The 16,490-nt window shown below is 39.8% G+C and overlaps 1 protein-coding gene across 1 annotated transcript in view; it reads right to left on the bottom strand.

Annotated features, from left to right (window-relative positions):
• Positions 1-16,490, bottom strand: part of LOC144261564 (ubiquitin-conjugating enzyme E2 E2) — a 333,279-nt gene that overhangs the window by 40,824 nt on the left and 275,965 nt on the right. The window contains exon 5 of the mRNA XM_077811278.1: positions 1,098-1,245. Within this exon, the coding sequence (XP_077667404.1) occupies positions 1,098-1,245 (148 nt within the window). The remainder of the gene's footprint in view (positions 1-1,097; positions 1,246-16,490) is intronic.

Consider the following 16,490-nt stretch of genomic DNA (forward strand, 5'->3'; position numbering starts at 1 on the left):
TCAGCTTTTAACTAGGACATTGTGAGCGTTACCAGGACCTCATTTTTCCTGTAAGTTTGGGCTGCGTTATTTCAGTCACCACAGGTAACTATATATTGGACTCCTTTTAACATCTAACTGCAGCTTTTTGTATCACATCTAAGGCAACCCCAAATGAAGGAATTTAGCCAGTCAAACACTTGCCTTCCCTCAGAATTTCATTGTGAGCCTTGAGATATTTTAGTGTTTTTCTTAAAGCCCCAGCTCCTGGGGTACTGTGATTACATGGGAAGCTAGTTTTCCTTCTTCTTTTTTTTTTTAAAGTAAGTTTCTAGCCCTCATGGTTTGGAAAAAAACAAAACAAAACTTCAAAACATGAATCTTAAAGGCTTAGAAACCAGAAGGCAAATAAAAAGACTCCAGAATGTATCATGGTAAAAATCTCATGACATGTAAGCCAATGTCATGATTTTGGGGAGCCTGACTCATTATTTTGGAATGTCCGGGATTCTCAGCCATACAACCAGACTCATTCCTTGGTCACTGGGGGCAGGACAAAGGGTGGAGCCACAGGTCTAGCAGTCAGTAGGAAGCAATAGGGTGTGTGACTGAAAGTTGAGCGGAATGGTTAACCACTATACTCGTTAATAAGAGTGACTGCCTACTCTCTGCATTAATGCCTATTATTTGTAAACTGTTTTGTTAGCCTTCCACCAGAACTGGTACTATTATACTCTTTTCAGAAGGATGTCTAAATGAAAACTTACCATTTCAATGTTCAGTAATATTATCTGTCTGTAATAGCCCACATTTCTCAAATAGCATTTACCGCTAGGGATATATTAGGGATTAAACTCTTTAGTTTGAAATAGCGTATTTTTATTCTCAAACACTAAAAATGCACCTGCCCTTCTGACAATATGTTTTCTCTTTAATTTATGTCATGTATATTTTTTCACTTAGCATTGTAGCAATCACATGCACTAAATTTTAAATCTACATCTATTTCTTTTTTTTTTTTAATACAGTAGTAAAACATTGTACCAAGCAGATACTAATAGATAACAGAAAGCTAGATGTGAATGAATGCAAAAGTCAAACCAGTGTTATTTTCTTACCAGGGTTGCAGTCTGTAAGAAGTGAGCAGATGGAGAGGAGAACTTTAGAAATGGTTAATGCTGGACTCCAGTTGTCTTTTAAAATGTCAAGGCAGATCACTCCTTGGCTGTTAATATTACAGTGATAGATTCTTGTCCGAAATGTAACCTAGAAAAGACAGTGTCTAAGTAAAAAATGTGTTTAAAACTAACAATTCCATTATTATTATTATTATTATTATTATTATTATTTATTATTATAAAGTGGTTACAAAATCTTATCAGTTAAAGAACATTCTGCTTTCCTGAGGCCTGTGTAACTTTGCAGAGTGATACTACTATGCTGCATTCAATTAAAAGTTGTGTAAGTTTTAGGATATTTACTATAGTTCAAATTCTGCACCTCTCTCTCTGGCTGGTAACAGAACCGGTTTGGTGTCAGTGTGCAAGGTTGGGACATGGTTCCAGAGATACACTTGTATGGAGTCTCCTGACCTCTCTTATTTCTGCACAGGGGCCACAGAGCACATTTTAACCACTGATCTGGAGTCATCTCCATGAAGTCGCTCTACAGCCATTTCTGCCTTTGAGGGGAGGAGGAGGAAGGATTTCTCCCACATCCCATCCCATCTGCCTAGCACCTAGCTCAGCTGATTGGATTGGGTGTTGGACAGCTTAATGACTGGTAGAAAAACCTGACATAAAATGTCCTGGGGCTAGGTAGACAAATTCTTTAGGAGAGGCTGACACAGTAACCTGATTTGCGTTTCCAAATTTAAAATCACAAATGAACCAATGGAATTGCATCTACATATCTTTTCTTTTGTTGTTCATATTATTATTTTTTTGATGTTTGTACCCATTCTAGTTCACATAAAATGAATAGAGCCCTGCAAATCCACGGGTATCCGCTTTATATCCGTGGACTATTTCTGCAGATAGCAGCATGGATGCAGATACAAATTTTGTATCCATACAGGGCTCTGACGGTAAGAGCCAGGTGGGCAGCTGTGAGGAACCATGGCATGGACCCTCCACCTGCCCTGGGTGGGAGGCCTGGGGGGCAGCAACACAGGGCAGGGACTGCTCAGGCCCCCCACCCAGGGCAGGTGGAGGGTCCGTCGCGGCTCCCCACAATGGCCCACCCGGCTCTTTCCGTGGCTGGGCTGGGACTCCAAGCCACCTCCCGCAGCAGGAGCCAGGTCAGGGAGAGCCATTCTGGCAGCTGTGGGGAGCCTGGATCCCTCCACCTGCCCTGGGCAGGGGGCTGGGACACTGGGCGGGGGGCTGCTTGGGCTCCTGCCCAGGGCAGGGGAAGAGACCCAGGCTCTCCACAGCTGCCCATGCGGCTCTACCCGACCGGGTTCCGGTGGGGAGGATACCTTGGCCCCCAGTGTAGAGCCCTGCAAATCCATGGATATCTGCAGACATCCGCATCTGCAGATGCGGGTATGCACAGATAATATTTGTGGATCGTGGATTGGATGTGGATACACATTTGTGTATCCGAACAGGGCTATACAAGTGAACCTACACTGAACACACCAGAAGGGTAGCCTGCCCTTCCTTTTTCTGTGCTGGAGTAATGTGTGTAACTGTTTTAAAGTGTGTCCTGAATATACAGGCCTTTTATTTTCAAATAATTTCAGCTGTAAAAGAAAGGTGTGCGGTTATTGGATAGAAAGGGACTATGTAAAAATGACATCTTGGTGTTCCTTAGTTATTCCCCATCAGCAATTTGTTTTCCTATTAGATTTACTCAGATGACAAGTCAAAACAAGATTTTTATAATGACTTGCTCAACTTGGCAGCTAAAAATCAAGATGTATCATTTCTGTGGAATATCTCACCAGCAACAATAACTTTCTGGAGTCTAAATTAAGTCAAGAAATGAGTGGATTATGCATTAGACAGTACTGACAGCAATAAAAACTTGATGACACCTCTGAATCTACTCTTATTTTAGGCCAGGACAAAATTTCTGTTTTCAATGGGATCCAAATGGGGACATTTGTCAGTAAACTAAGCAGATGATACAAATATGTGCAATAACATACTGCTATTTTAATCATGTAAATATTCTTTAACTGGTTGAACACTTCTTTAATCCCTTTACCTCAGTCGTTCAAATAGCCTTGATAAGAGAAAGGAGTGAAAAGCCAGAAGCTTTCTGTTGGTAAAGCATTGGAGGCAATGAAAAATACTTCTTCCTCATCACTACGTTTTCACAACAATCTAGAAAGGCAATATTTGGATCCCTGATTGCATGAATCAATGAGTTATGTAACAAAGAACCAACTATATCCGGTTTAACGGCTTTTAAATACATTTATGCCTAAGGTTATTATGAACTCATAAGCTGATTGAGTAGTTTGCTAGTCTATACTCCACATATCTATGCTTTATCTATGTGCTTTCAATTAATCTTTTTCAGGCTGGCTTACCTACGTGCTTTCTTCTGATACCTTTATAACCCTTTAAAAATATTCCTGCATCCTGCATCTCCAGCCCAGTAAGTTACTACAGCAAGAAAATCTATCTGGGAAGAAGGCACAGAGACATTGTGCTGGCTACAGGTCAGATGAAAATCTCTCTGCTATAAGGATATTCACCAAAGGCTGGTTCTGTCCCATTGACATCACCAGAATGGTATAAATAAGCCACAATTTAGGAGACAATTGGAAATATTGTTTCCTCCTCCAGGTGACTGTCCTGACTCTGTAGCAGGCCAGCCTCCATTGCAGCCAACTTGGGAAACTAACTGCAGCTGAAAATTGCTAGAAAGTATAAATGAGACAGGAGCATCTCATTCCCTCAGACACTGACTCCCACATATCTGATGTTGTATGTGTCACACACACAATCTGATGTTTTGCAGGGCTATCTCCATCTATGGTGAAGAGACAAGAAGCCAGCTGACAATATTACTCCAGGGGTTTTACATTTTCTACAATATGGTCAGATTTTTACACTTGATACCATTTAAATGTGTCCCGTAAAGGATGCAGTCTAATGTTTCCATTTATTCCTTAATACAAAAGCCTAAATAACACTCCTACTAACATTCAAAGATTTATGGGTATATGCAGGAAGTTATCATCAGACAAATGAATGATAGATGAGTAATTTCCATTTCCCCAAAGATATCTGTCCTCTATGGACTCATTTTCTTTTATACTGTAGTGCATACAGAATATCTTATTTTCACAGGATATATGTGCAGGTCAGGGAACTGTACTTTACAGAAATGGGGGAAAGATAGGACAATTTTCTGAAAACAATAAAAATATCATAGAAGGTTTTAAAGGTAACCTGTAAGGAATTTAAATGAATTCAAACAATTCTGGCAATAAATAATAATAATGATAAATACATGTATCTAGTGCTCCACAGCAAAGTTAGTTGGGTTCTATAAACAGAATAAAAACAAAAGTCTAACCTCATTAAATAAAAACAAATCAGGTTAAGAACATAGGAGCAGCCATACTGAGTCAGACCAATGTTCCATCTAGCCTAGTATCCTGTCTTCCAATAGTGGCCAATGCCAGGTGCCCCAGAGAGAAAGAACAGAACAGGTATTCATCAAGTGATCCATCCCCCGTCGACCATCGCAGTTTCTGGCAAACAGAGGCTAGGGACACCATCTCTTCCCATCCCGGCTAATTGATGGACCTATCCTCCATTAACTTATTGAGTTCTTTTTTGAATCCTGTTATAGTCTTGGCCTTCACAACATGCCCTGGCAAAGAGTTCCACAGGTTGACTGTGCATTGCGTGAAGGAATACTTCCTTTTGTTTGTTTGTTTGAAACCTGCTGCCGATTAATTTCATTTGGTGACCCCTAGTTCTTGTGTTATGAGGAGTAAATAACACTTCCTTATTTACTTTCTCCACACCAGTCATGATTTTATAGACCTCTATCATATCCTCCCTTAGCTGTCTCTTTTCCAAGATGAAAAGTCCCAGTCTTATTAATCTCTCCTCATATGGAAGCAGTTCCATACCCCTAATCATTTTGTTGCCTTTTTCTGTACCTTTCCCAATTCCAATATATCTTTTTTGAGATGGGGCAACCAAATCTGCACACAGAATTCAAGATGTGGGCATACCATGGATTTATGTAGAGGATATATGACATTTTCTGTTTTATTATCTACCCTTTCCTAATGATTCCAAACATTCTGTTAGCTTTTTTGACTGTTGCTGCACATTGAGTGGATGTTTTCAATGACTCCAAGATATCTTTCTTGAGTGATAACAGCTATTTTAGACCCCATCATTTTGTATATATAGTTGGGATTATGTTTTCCAATGTGCATTACTTTGCATTTTTCAACATTGAATTTCCTCTACCATTTTGTTGCCCAGTCACTCAGTTTTGTGAAATCCTTTTGTAACTCTTCACAGTCTGCTGTGAACGTAACTATCTTAAGTAGTTTTGTATCATCTGCAAATTTTGCCACCTCTCTGTTTACCCATTTTTCCAGATAAGTTATGGATATTTTGAATAGGACTGGTCCCAGCACAGACCCCTGGGAGCACCACTATTTACCTCTCTCCATTCTAAAAACTGACCATTTATTCCTACCCTTTGTTTTCTATCTTTTAACCAGTTACCAATCCATGAGAGAACCTTCCCTCTTATCCCATGACTCCTTACTTTGCTTAAGAGCCTTTGGTGAAGGCCCGTGTCAAAGGCTTTCCGAAAATCTAAGTACAGTATATCACCCTTGTCCACATGCTTGTTGACCCCCTCCAAGAATTCTAGTAGATTGGTGTGGCATGGTTTCCCTTTACAAAAACCATGTTGACTCTTCCCCAACAAATTGTGTTCATCTATATGTCTGATAATTCTGTTCTTTACTATAGTTCAACCAATTTGCCTGGTCCTGAAGTTAAGATTACTGGCCTGTAATTGCCAGGATCACCTCTGGAGCTGCTTTTTTTTTTTTTTTTTTTTGAATGGCATCACATTAGCTATCCTACAGTCATCCGGTACAGAAGCTGATTTAAATGATAGGTTATATACCACAGTTAGTAGTTCTGCAATTTCACATTTGAGTTCCTTCAGAACTCTTGTGTGAATACCATCCTGGTGACCATCCTGGTCCTGGTGACTGGTTAATTTGTAATAAGGAAAAAGAAGGGATTGAGAAGAAAGGAAATATGTATTTAGAGCCACGAGTAGTCATGGGGCGGGGAGGAAAACTTTAGTACAATGTGAAAAGCCAGGTTGGACGAAGAAAGATGAATTGGGATGTGGGGACTGTTTTCCATACTGAAAGACCTTCCACAGCAAAAGCTGCAATGCCCACTTCACACATCCTAAGTAGAAAAAGCGGTGTGGGTGACCTCAGAAAGTTGACTGCACAAGACTCAAGGATCAGGTTTCAAATGTTGTCAGTGCCAACACCATGAAAAGCTTTAAAAACCAATCACAATATGCACTGAATGTCCTCAAAAGCTAGACTAAGGAGCACCCAACCCATAATTAGCTTAGCTAATTAGTAATGTTTGGATTATTTTCATGTCAAAATATTTAGCCCTTCCCCTCCAAATGATGCTTCAACCTGCACTGTATCGGTGATGTCACCTCAGTTATGGAATCTGAATAGAGAATTGAGTTGGTCTACATCATTTCAGGCATATTTTAAATAATAGAACAGCCCTATACTTCAGGGACCCAAACTTGCAGTCCTCACTCAGACAAAATTCCTATGGCCCCCAATTCTTAAGTGGCTGTTCTGTTTGAATAAAGACTTTAGGAGCACAACCCTGGGGTGCAAGGAGTTGAGGTACATGGGGAAAAGGTCAAAATGAATGCTGCACTTTGTGAGTCTAAGCCTCTGTCTACACGATGCACCTTTTAGCGATATAGCTGTTCCGCTATAGCTGTGCCACTAAAAAGTGTGCAGAGTAGCCGCTCTTTGTCAGCAGGAAGAGCTTTCCTGCTGACAAAAAATTTCTAACCACAACGAGTGGGTGGTAGCTTTGTCGGCAGGAGAGCTCTCCCACCAACAAAGTGCTGTTCACGTCGGCACTTTTTGCCAGTAAAACTTCTGTCATTCAGGGATGTGTTTTTTTCACACCCCTGAATGACAAAAGTTTTACTGACGAAAATCCAGTGTAGACAAAGCCTAACTCTGGAGTTTAGGTGGGAGTAGCAGTTCTGGTTTTAGTCGGTCAAACTTTGTCCATTCTAAAAGAGAGAATCATAAAACAAGATCAAGCCAAAACTCTTTAGTCTTTAGTCAGAACTACTGCAGAACAGTCTAAATTTAAAATCCCTATATCCCTGCAAGTTGCAATAACGTTTATGTTAATTAGTATCCTTAAATTCCTTATAGAGGGCAACTCAATTTAGTGTGTATTATGCCTAGGACTAAGGCTGCATTTCTAAGACAAGGTGATCCATCTCTGTTTTCTAACTACAAAATTGTAGCATACATAATGACAATTAATTAGGAAGAACAACAGCTGAGATACTTAATGGATTACCATGTAAAGTGCACAATAAATGACTGACCATATGATGCTCACCGTTAAAGCAGACTATACTAATGTGCACAAACAAAAGGACTTTATTTATTTGATTTTTTGTAAATATTTCAAATAATCTAAATTTAATAGGTAATGAATACCCATAGATTTACTGCATAAAGAGAAAACACCAACCATCTGCATGAGAAGGAAGTATTACCTTAAAACTATTTTATTTAAGCTACACTGCACATTTTATTTATCAGATGTGAAACTAATTAACTGTTAAGAAATCTGAGGCTGAAATCATTCTGTGGTTTTTGTAAGGCTTCTGTTTTTCAGTTTTAACTGCCAAACGCCAATGAAACAAGAAACAAACAAAAAGAGCAAGAAAGCAAAATCGATGTTCATCCAATAACCACCATCAAACCACCAATACACGTTGGGGTAATGCAGACTCTGGGTGTGCGATTTCTAAACATGTGTTGCTCATTAATTGGTCCATGGTGGAGCACACTAAATGTTCTATAGAGGAGTGCACTTTAACATAGTACTGTTTGAAACAGGGAACATTACAAAGAGATTACTCATTACAGTATATACAAAGAGAAAGCCCTGAAAAACCCGCTTTTGGATATCTACATAAAACTCAAATTGCTAAAAATAACCCCCCAAAATGAAATTAATAAATCCCCCAAAACAGAAGACCTAGGTTTCTCTAACAAAAGGCTCAGTGCTTAATATGGCTTGCTAGAAGTGATAATGATTCCGTGGAGTGTATAACAGTGTTCATGTCCATCACCTTTTAATTGTGTCCAAAATGAAACAATATCTACTTATGATAATGATACAGTATATTGATGGTAATTATGAAGCTGGCTAATCACCCACTCCACCTCAGTGGAAAGGCCATTAGAGGCAAAAGAAATATCATTTGAAGTAAACAGAGCAATACTAAGCATATATGTACCATATAAATATTTTCAATTGACATGCAGAGTTGGTAGGTCTAAAGATGGATTCTAGTACTGTAACTATAACAAAGAGCAAGTCAAGATGTTCTAAGAAGCTGTGTAAAGAAGTCCTTTGAAAATAATGGAAAGGGCAGAGGAGAACAAAGAAAATGGAAACATGTCCAGGTCACAGAGCTTCAGGATACAGAGCAATATTGAGTGATGTAGAGAGTCAAAAGCTTTCTCAGATAAAGACAGACAATACAAGTTTCTGTAAGATGACTTTATTCCTGATGTTATGTTGTGTGATTATGGAATTTAAAAAAGGCTGTGCCAGCCAAATGAAAGGCAAAAAACAAATTTGAGAGATGTATTGGCTGTTATTTAAGCATTTTAATAAACTGTTTCTGTGGATAACTTTCTGACTAGTTTAATCTTACAGACCAGTCATGTCTGTCACAATAACCCCCAAATGTAGCCTACCAATCTTTCCTTTTGGGGTATTGCCAAAATGCCCTTTCATGATAAGCTAAAGAAACCTATCTATTCTGACAGAAATGTAGTCAAACATCACACATCCAATATATTTAATTATTATTTTTTTAAACAATGTACTGTTTTTATGTGACTGAATTAACTGGTCTATAAAACTGCTGGACTATCAATAAACATTACACAGTTTCTTTCCCAAAGGGAAAGTTGGTGAGTGCCACCCAATCTCTGAGGTACAAAGAATTTCCTTCAAGAAACTGGGCACCCCCAACTTACATTTTGACAACTTAGAGCACTTTGTGTCTGCTTGGGGAGAAGGGAAGAGAGTGGTGGTGGTAGGAGTATCTAAGTTTGAGAGTGGGGAAATGGCAAGAGTTTATTTTGTACATGCGCCCTGAGTTTTGGATGAGATCGTTATAATCAAATATAAATAAACTACAGCTGTTGATTAATCGCAGTTAACTCACGCCATTAACTCAAAAAAATTAATCGCAATTAATTGCAGTTTTAATCACACTGTTAAACAATAGAATACCAACTGAAATTTATCAAATATTTTGGATGTTTTTCTACATTTTCAAATATATTGATTTCAATTACAACATAGAATACAAAGTGTACAGTGCTCACTTTATATTTTTATTACAAATATTTGCACTGTAAAAATGATAAACAAAAGAAATAATATTTTTCAATTCACCTTATACAAGTACTGTAGTGCAATTATCTTTATCGTGAAAGCGCAACTTACAAATGTGGATTTTTTGTTGTTATGTAACTGGACTTAAAAACAAAACAAAGTAAAACTTTGGAGCCTACAAGTCCACTCAATCCTACTTCTTGTTCAGTCATTTGCTAAGACAAACAAGTTTGTTTACATTTACAAGAGATAATGCTGCCTGCTTCTTATTTACAATGTCACCTGAAAGTGAGAACAGGTGTTCGCTTGGCACTTTTGTAGTCGGCACTGCAAGATATTCACATTCCAGATATGCTAACATTCACATGCCCCTTCGCTTTGGCCACCATTCCAGAGGACATGTTTCCATGCTGATGACGCTTGTTAAACAAATAATGGATTAATTAAATTTGTGACTGAACTCCATGGGGGAGAATTGTATGTCTCCTGTTCTGTGTTTTACCTGCATTCTGCCATATATTTCATGTTATAGCAGTCTCGGATGATGACCCAGCATGTTGTTCGTTTTAAGAACACTTTAACTGCAGGTTTGACAAAATGCAAGGAAGATACCAAGGTGAGATTTCTAAAGATAGTTACAGTACTTATCCCAAGATTTAAGAATCTGAAGTGCCTTCCAAAATCTGAGAGGGACGAGGTAGGGAGCATGCTTTAAGAAGTCTTAAAAGAACAACACTCTGATGCGGAAACTACAGAACCCGAACCACCAAAAAAGAAAATCAACGTTCTGCTGGTGGCACCTGACTCAGATGATGAAAAGGAACATTCATTGGTTTGCACTGCTTTGTATCATTATCAAGCAGAACCTGTCATCAGCATGGACGCACGTCCTCTGGAATGGTGGTTGAAGTGACATATTAATCTTTAGCGCATCTGGCATGTAAATATCTTGCAACGCTGGCTACAACAGTGCCATGCGAACGCCTGTTCTCACTTTCAGGTGACATTGTAAACAAGAAGCAGGCAACATTATCTCCTTGAAATGTAAACAAACTTGTTTGTGTGAGCGATTGGCTGAACAAGAAGAAGGACTGAGTGGACTTGTAGGCTCTAAAGTTTTACATTGTTTTATTTTTGAATGCAGTTATTTTTTGTACATAATTCTATATTTCTAAGTTCAATTTTCATGATAAAGAGATTGCACTATAGTACTTGTATTAAGTGAATTGAAAAATACTATTTCTTTTATTTTTACAGTGCAAATATTTATAATAAAAATAAATAAAAAGTGAGCACTGTATACTTTGTATTCTGTGTTGTAATTGAAATTAATGAAACATTGTGGAAAACATCCAAAAATATTTATATAAATAGTGTTCTATTATTGTTTAACAGCATGATTAATCACGTGATTCATTGCGATTAATTTTTTTAATCACACGATTAAGCACTTGACAGCCCTAAAATAAACAAACAAATAAATAAAAGGAAGCTTAATTTGGCATACTGAAAATATAGTGGGAAAGCCACAGTGCTTCACAATGCCATTTTATATCAGACGTGACCTTTGCTTGTACTGATAATATATATGTCCTCCTCCTCTCCTCTGTCTTGTCTCTTTCTATGTGTATCACAGTCCTCTGGTGCTGTCTGGTGTTCTCTGTGATTCTGTCCCTTTGATGGGCACTGAAGTTACTCCAATGGGGAGAAGGAAGAACTGCATCTGGACGTAACCTCCACTGAAGTCTGCTGTGTACTGCCATGTAGTTTCAGTGTCATGAGAAGGTCCAAACAGTGAAATGGATAGTGTTACAAAGGGTTTGAGAGGGAGGGGAAATGCAGATTATAGTTTTCAGTCTTAACAGACAGCTGCCCTGGCAGCCCTGGATAGCAGGATTAAGAATCGTATTGCTGATTCTCACAATTTTTGTCATGACTCTTCTGATATTTGGTTACTTTTTAATGGTTCGCATACATTTCTGGTTTCTGCCTTCAATTAAGTTTCACTCTTTCCCCAACTGTCTTCTGTCTTCATTTACTGACAATGGGACTGAAGTCACAGGCTGCCTTCAGCAAGATGACCATCATGGCCCTTTCACTTTTATAGGTGAAAGTGAGCCTGCCCCCAGCAAGGACTGTGGATCTTTAATCTTCATATGAAGGCCAAGCAAGGATCAGAATAACAGAGAATGAGACTGTAAGGGCAGAAGGGTTTTTAGGAAACAGGACAAGAAACTATGAGGAATCGGGGGGAATGTGGGGAAGAGAAGGTAGCTGAAAGGAGTTGCAGAGGAATGTGGCATGGCTTAGAATGACAATGGGATGGGCAGGAGACTCTGAGCTAAATATTGGGGGGAGGAGGAGCAAGAGGAGATAGGGTGTAATAGGGAGGCTGAGGGGGGGAAGGGAGAACATGGAGAAACAGTGCTGGTAGGACAGTGGCTATTCTCATGAGTTAAGTCGGAGGGCTAGAGTGACAGCCGTCACACCCAGAATTATAGGAGAGGGTAAGTAGAGGCCTCTCTGAGTAGTGAATAAGGATGCATGCAGTGTGCGTGTGTGTGTATTTCAGTTCATTTGGAACCTGAAATGCTAGCATACAAACTGGAGCGGGTGGGCAGCTTCCCCCCAAAAGATTAACATATCAGAAGGCAGGTGAAAAACAAAGTGATTATTTTTTTGAAAAATCTCATGATTTTAAGACAAAATGATTTTTTGGGGTCTGGCATGATTTTTGAACATAAGGTAATAGTAGGCATTGGAAATACACTTGGTAATACTTAAGAATGCGAGTTTTATGCTTGCTTTTCCCCTGAGATAAATGGCATCTTGAAAAATTAGCTATTATACTGCAGATAAGAAAAATTTATCCTTAAAAGCCAATCATGTATAAAATAAATATGAAAAGAGAAGTAAAAGCTCTGGACAAAAGGAACTGAAGTCTCATATATCAGACTGAATTTATGAAAAGAGCATAAGGCTTGTACCACAGGAGAGGGATTCTATAGTAGATAATGATATTTTGTGCATACAGATTAGCATTACGTGACCATCATGTACGAAACATGAAAGAGATATTCAATATTGCTATTAAGACAAGATACCCTAGACACCGTTTGTGATATTTACAAAGAAACAAGACTTTCCTAGCATTCTAAATTGATTTAACACAGCTAAACTTTCAAATCCTGACAACAATTTTTCAATCAATCAATATACATGTGAGATTTACAAGGAGAAATAGACTTTTCTGTTATTCTAGTTTTGATTTTGAAATGAGTTAGCATTATGAAAGCTTTCAAGTCCTGTGTACCATCTTTCAGTCAGTTGAGATTAAAGTCCTCAGAAAGATTAATGGTAGAGTTGGGATTATGGATTTTATATATCACTCAAATTCAAAATTAAAGGTAGCAGAAGTACAAGGATAATGACAGATATATCCACTTTGTAATAGCTATGAATAAATGGAATTGAGATCATAGGAGATTGAATACAGTCAAATATCTGAGTAGACATTATTAATAAAGATTATTCTTGATGAAAATGCAGACACTATAGTGACAATTCCTGGAGGTAGTTTTCTTGAAAATATTCTTGTTTCCACAAACAGCTATGTGGGAGAACATGACATGGCCTACTGATTTGTAAAGACTTTCTGTTCTGGAGGGATGGAAACTGCGATAATGAAATGAACCCCCTTCATCTGACAACTTAGAGTATATGAAATGTTGTGGTATTAATTTGTCACCATGGGTGAACTTCAGAAGGTTCCCATTTCTCAATGGTGTGCATGCTTAGAAAATTTACCAATTTCTAATATGGAACAAAGTTACAAATAGGATTAGAATGGGTTAGTATTCTCCCAAGCTGACTAAAAGGAGCAATATTCCTAGGTATATATGCCTCTACTTCCCAATACTGTAGAGGAAGTAGAGCCAGACATCTTTAGGAGATAGAGCTTTCTGGAAACCTTTAAGCATGAAAGGAAGATATTTAGCAAGAAACAGGAATCTCAAAGGTATTTGGAAAAGAGTTTGGAGAGTCCCATTAAGTCCTAGCAGAACTGCAGGAATATTTCCCTGGCATGACATCTAGATACTTTTATTAATTTTTGCAAGTGGCCATTCAGAACAGGCCACCAATCCTTCTATTCAACCATCCACTGAAGCACAAGGAAGATATTTCATCTTTGGGTTGAAGTGAATCCTTGCCTTGCAGAATTTATGCTGTGTTTGTGAATCACGATCAAAATCTCATCAGCATCTGGCTTTTGCAGATGTGCTCTGCTTCACTTGGTCTGCTCCACACCTTATCACAGCTTGGCACCCCCTGACACCAAGATGATGCTTTAAAAAACAAACAAACAAAACACAACTGAAAAAAAAAATGGTTAAAAGGTTGAAAAGAACTGAGTTCAAAGGGCAGTGGGGGAGATGGATATCATGAAAAGCAAATCAAACAACATTCAGTGATATACCACAGAGATTTTTTTTTTTTGCTATTTATGGAAAATAAGTTATTGATATTGATTTATAACTAATGTGCTATTAGGTTCATGTCTACCTTTCAGAAGGACATTGACAGGAATAGACAAGCAGAATAATTCAAGACTGGATAGGCAGGATGGAAAATATTGACCTTGGGAGAAGGATTGGTTTGTGTGGAGTGAAGGGAATCTGGTGGACTGGGGCAATACTGTTTAGGTACATGATCTTTTGGAATATAGCTGGGCCACATAGGGGGAATGGCCGTGAATCCTGAAGTGCTACAGAGAATACTATTGTTCCTGAAAGCATACTTTTTGATTCAGTTCAAATGAGCCTCCTGGCTTTACCAATCCCCCAACGCAAGTTATTAAATGTACAAAAGATGGGGATGAAGCATCAGAGGGACTTTAAGAGCAGCAGACACAAAAGAGATGAGAAGATTTTAAAAATGAATGAGAGACATAAGGATAATGGTTCCAAAGTCTTTAGAAATTGCTGGGGATGATGATAAAGGAGGAGATGGTTTAAACTGAGGGAGGATTTGGAAAGGGAAAATTTGAAAAAAAAATAAGCAAACACTGAGTGGCTACAGGATTAAGTTCTTTTACGTGATGAGGAAAAAGGCAGGAAAAAATGAGGAAGGAGGAAGGAATTTGAAAGTACAGAAAAGAGGCAGGAAAACTGTTTGACTACATGGAAGAATAAATTTAAAATGTTATTACTGGGCTCAAAAATATATAGGCCAAATTCCTCCTGGTTTTGGCTTGCACAGCTTTGCACATGTAAATATGTTTTCATATTATTTGATAAATATAAAGTTTTCTGAGTATTAACACTTATGTGCATAGGAGCTAGTACTCAAAAATGCATGAATAGGTTTTGAGTGTGCACAAAGGAACTGAGCCGTTGCCAAATTTCTGATTGCAGAAAACCAAACATCCTTGCCCCACCCCGTCCCGCCCCTTCCCCCTGAAGCCCCACCCCTTCTCCAAGGCCCTGCTCCTGCTCACTCCATCTCCCCTCCATCTGTCACTCGCTCTCCTCCACCCTTGCTCACTAGTTCATTTTCACTGGGATGGGGCGGGGGTTGGGGTGCAGGAGGGGGTGAGGGCTCCGGCTGGGGGTGCAGGCTTTGGAGTGGGGCCAGAAATGAGGGGTCTGGGGTGCAGGAGGAGGCTATGGGGTGGGGCCAAGGGGTTCAGAGTGTGGGAGGTGGTTCCAGGCTGGGGCAGAGGGTTAGGGTGCGGGGGAGAATGAGGGCTCCGGCTGGGGTTGTGGGCTCTGGTGTGGGGCCAGAGATGAGGGGTTTGGGGTTCATGAGGGGGCTCCAGGCTGGGGCAGGGGGTTGGGATACAGCAAGGGGTGCAGGGTGCAGGCTCTGGGAGGGAGTTTGGGTGAGGGAGTGGGCTCAGGGCTGGGGCAGGGGGTTCAGGTCCAGAAGGGGATGCAGGGTGCAGGCTCCAGGCAGCACTTACCTCAGGCAGCTCCCAGAAGCAGTGGCATGTCCCCCCTCTGGCTCCTAGGTGGAGGCACTGCCAGGTGTCTCCGCATGCTGTCCCATCCAGAGGTGCTGGCCCTGAAGCTCCCAATGGCCGTGGTTCCTGGCCAATGGGAGCTGGGGAGTGAGCGCTTGAGGCAGGGGCAGCGCGTGGAACTCCCTGGCTGCCCCTGAGCCTAGGAACCAAAGCGAGGACATGCCACTACTTCCGGGAGCTGCCCAGAGCCAGGGGAGGCAGGGAGCCTGCCTTAGGCCCACTGCAGAGCCAATCAGACTTTTAGCAGCCCTATCAGCAGCGCTGACCGGAGCTGCCAGGGTCCCTTTTCGACCGGGCGTTCCAGTCGAAAATCAGATGCCTGGCAACCCTAATTACAAGTTCACCAGCAAAGTATTTTTCATAATTTTAAAAATATTTCCCCCCACTTCTCAACACACATACTCTCTCTCTCATTAATGGATTCCATGACTTCTGCAAACAGAAAAATAGTTTGACATCCATTGACTTCAGTGGGCTTTAGATTAGGTCTTGGAACAATAACTGTGTCTTGTGATATGGGCCTTTGGAACCTCAACCGAAGTCATGTGATTGTATCTGAGACTGGCAAGACATGTTTCTTGCCAGTGCTTCTGTGGTCAAATTTTGGGATTATCAAATTTGACAGTGTTCCTTTAAATGTTTCCTTAATAGTAACAGAGGATAAAAGCAGCCTTATAAGTCTCAGGAGGAATGTATGAATTCTACAATAGTAACAAATGAGTGTCAGGCTGTTTCAATTCTACACCCACGTGCAAGTCACCTACTCAGTATTGCTAACTGCAAGCATTAAAAAAAACATGAATCAAGGCCCCCTCCCTGCCAAATCT

This window comes from Eretmochelys imbricata, chromosome 2 (genome assembly GCF_965152235.1).
Source record: "Eretmochelys imbricata isolate rEreImb1 chromosome 2, rEreImb1.hap1, whole genome shotgun sequence".
NCBI lineage: Eukaryota > Metazoa > Chordata > Testudines > Cheloniidae > Eretmochelys > Eretmochelys imbricata.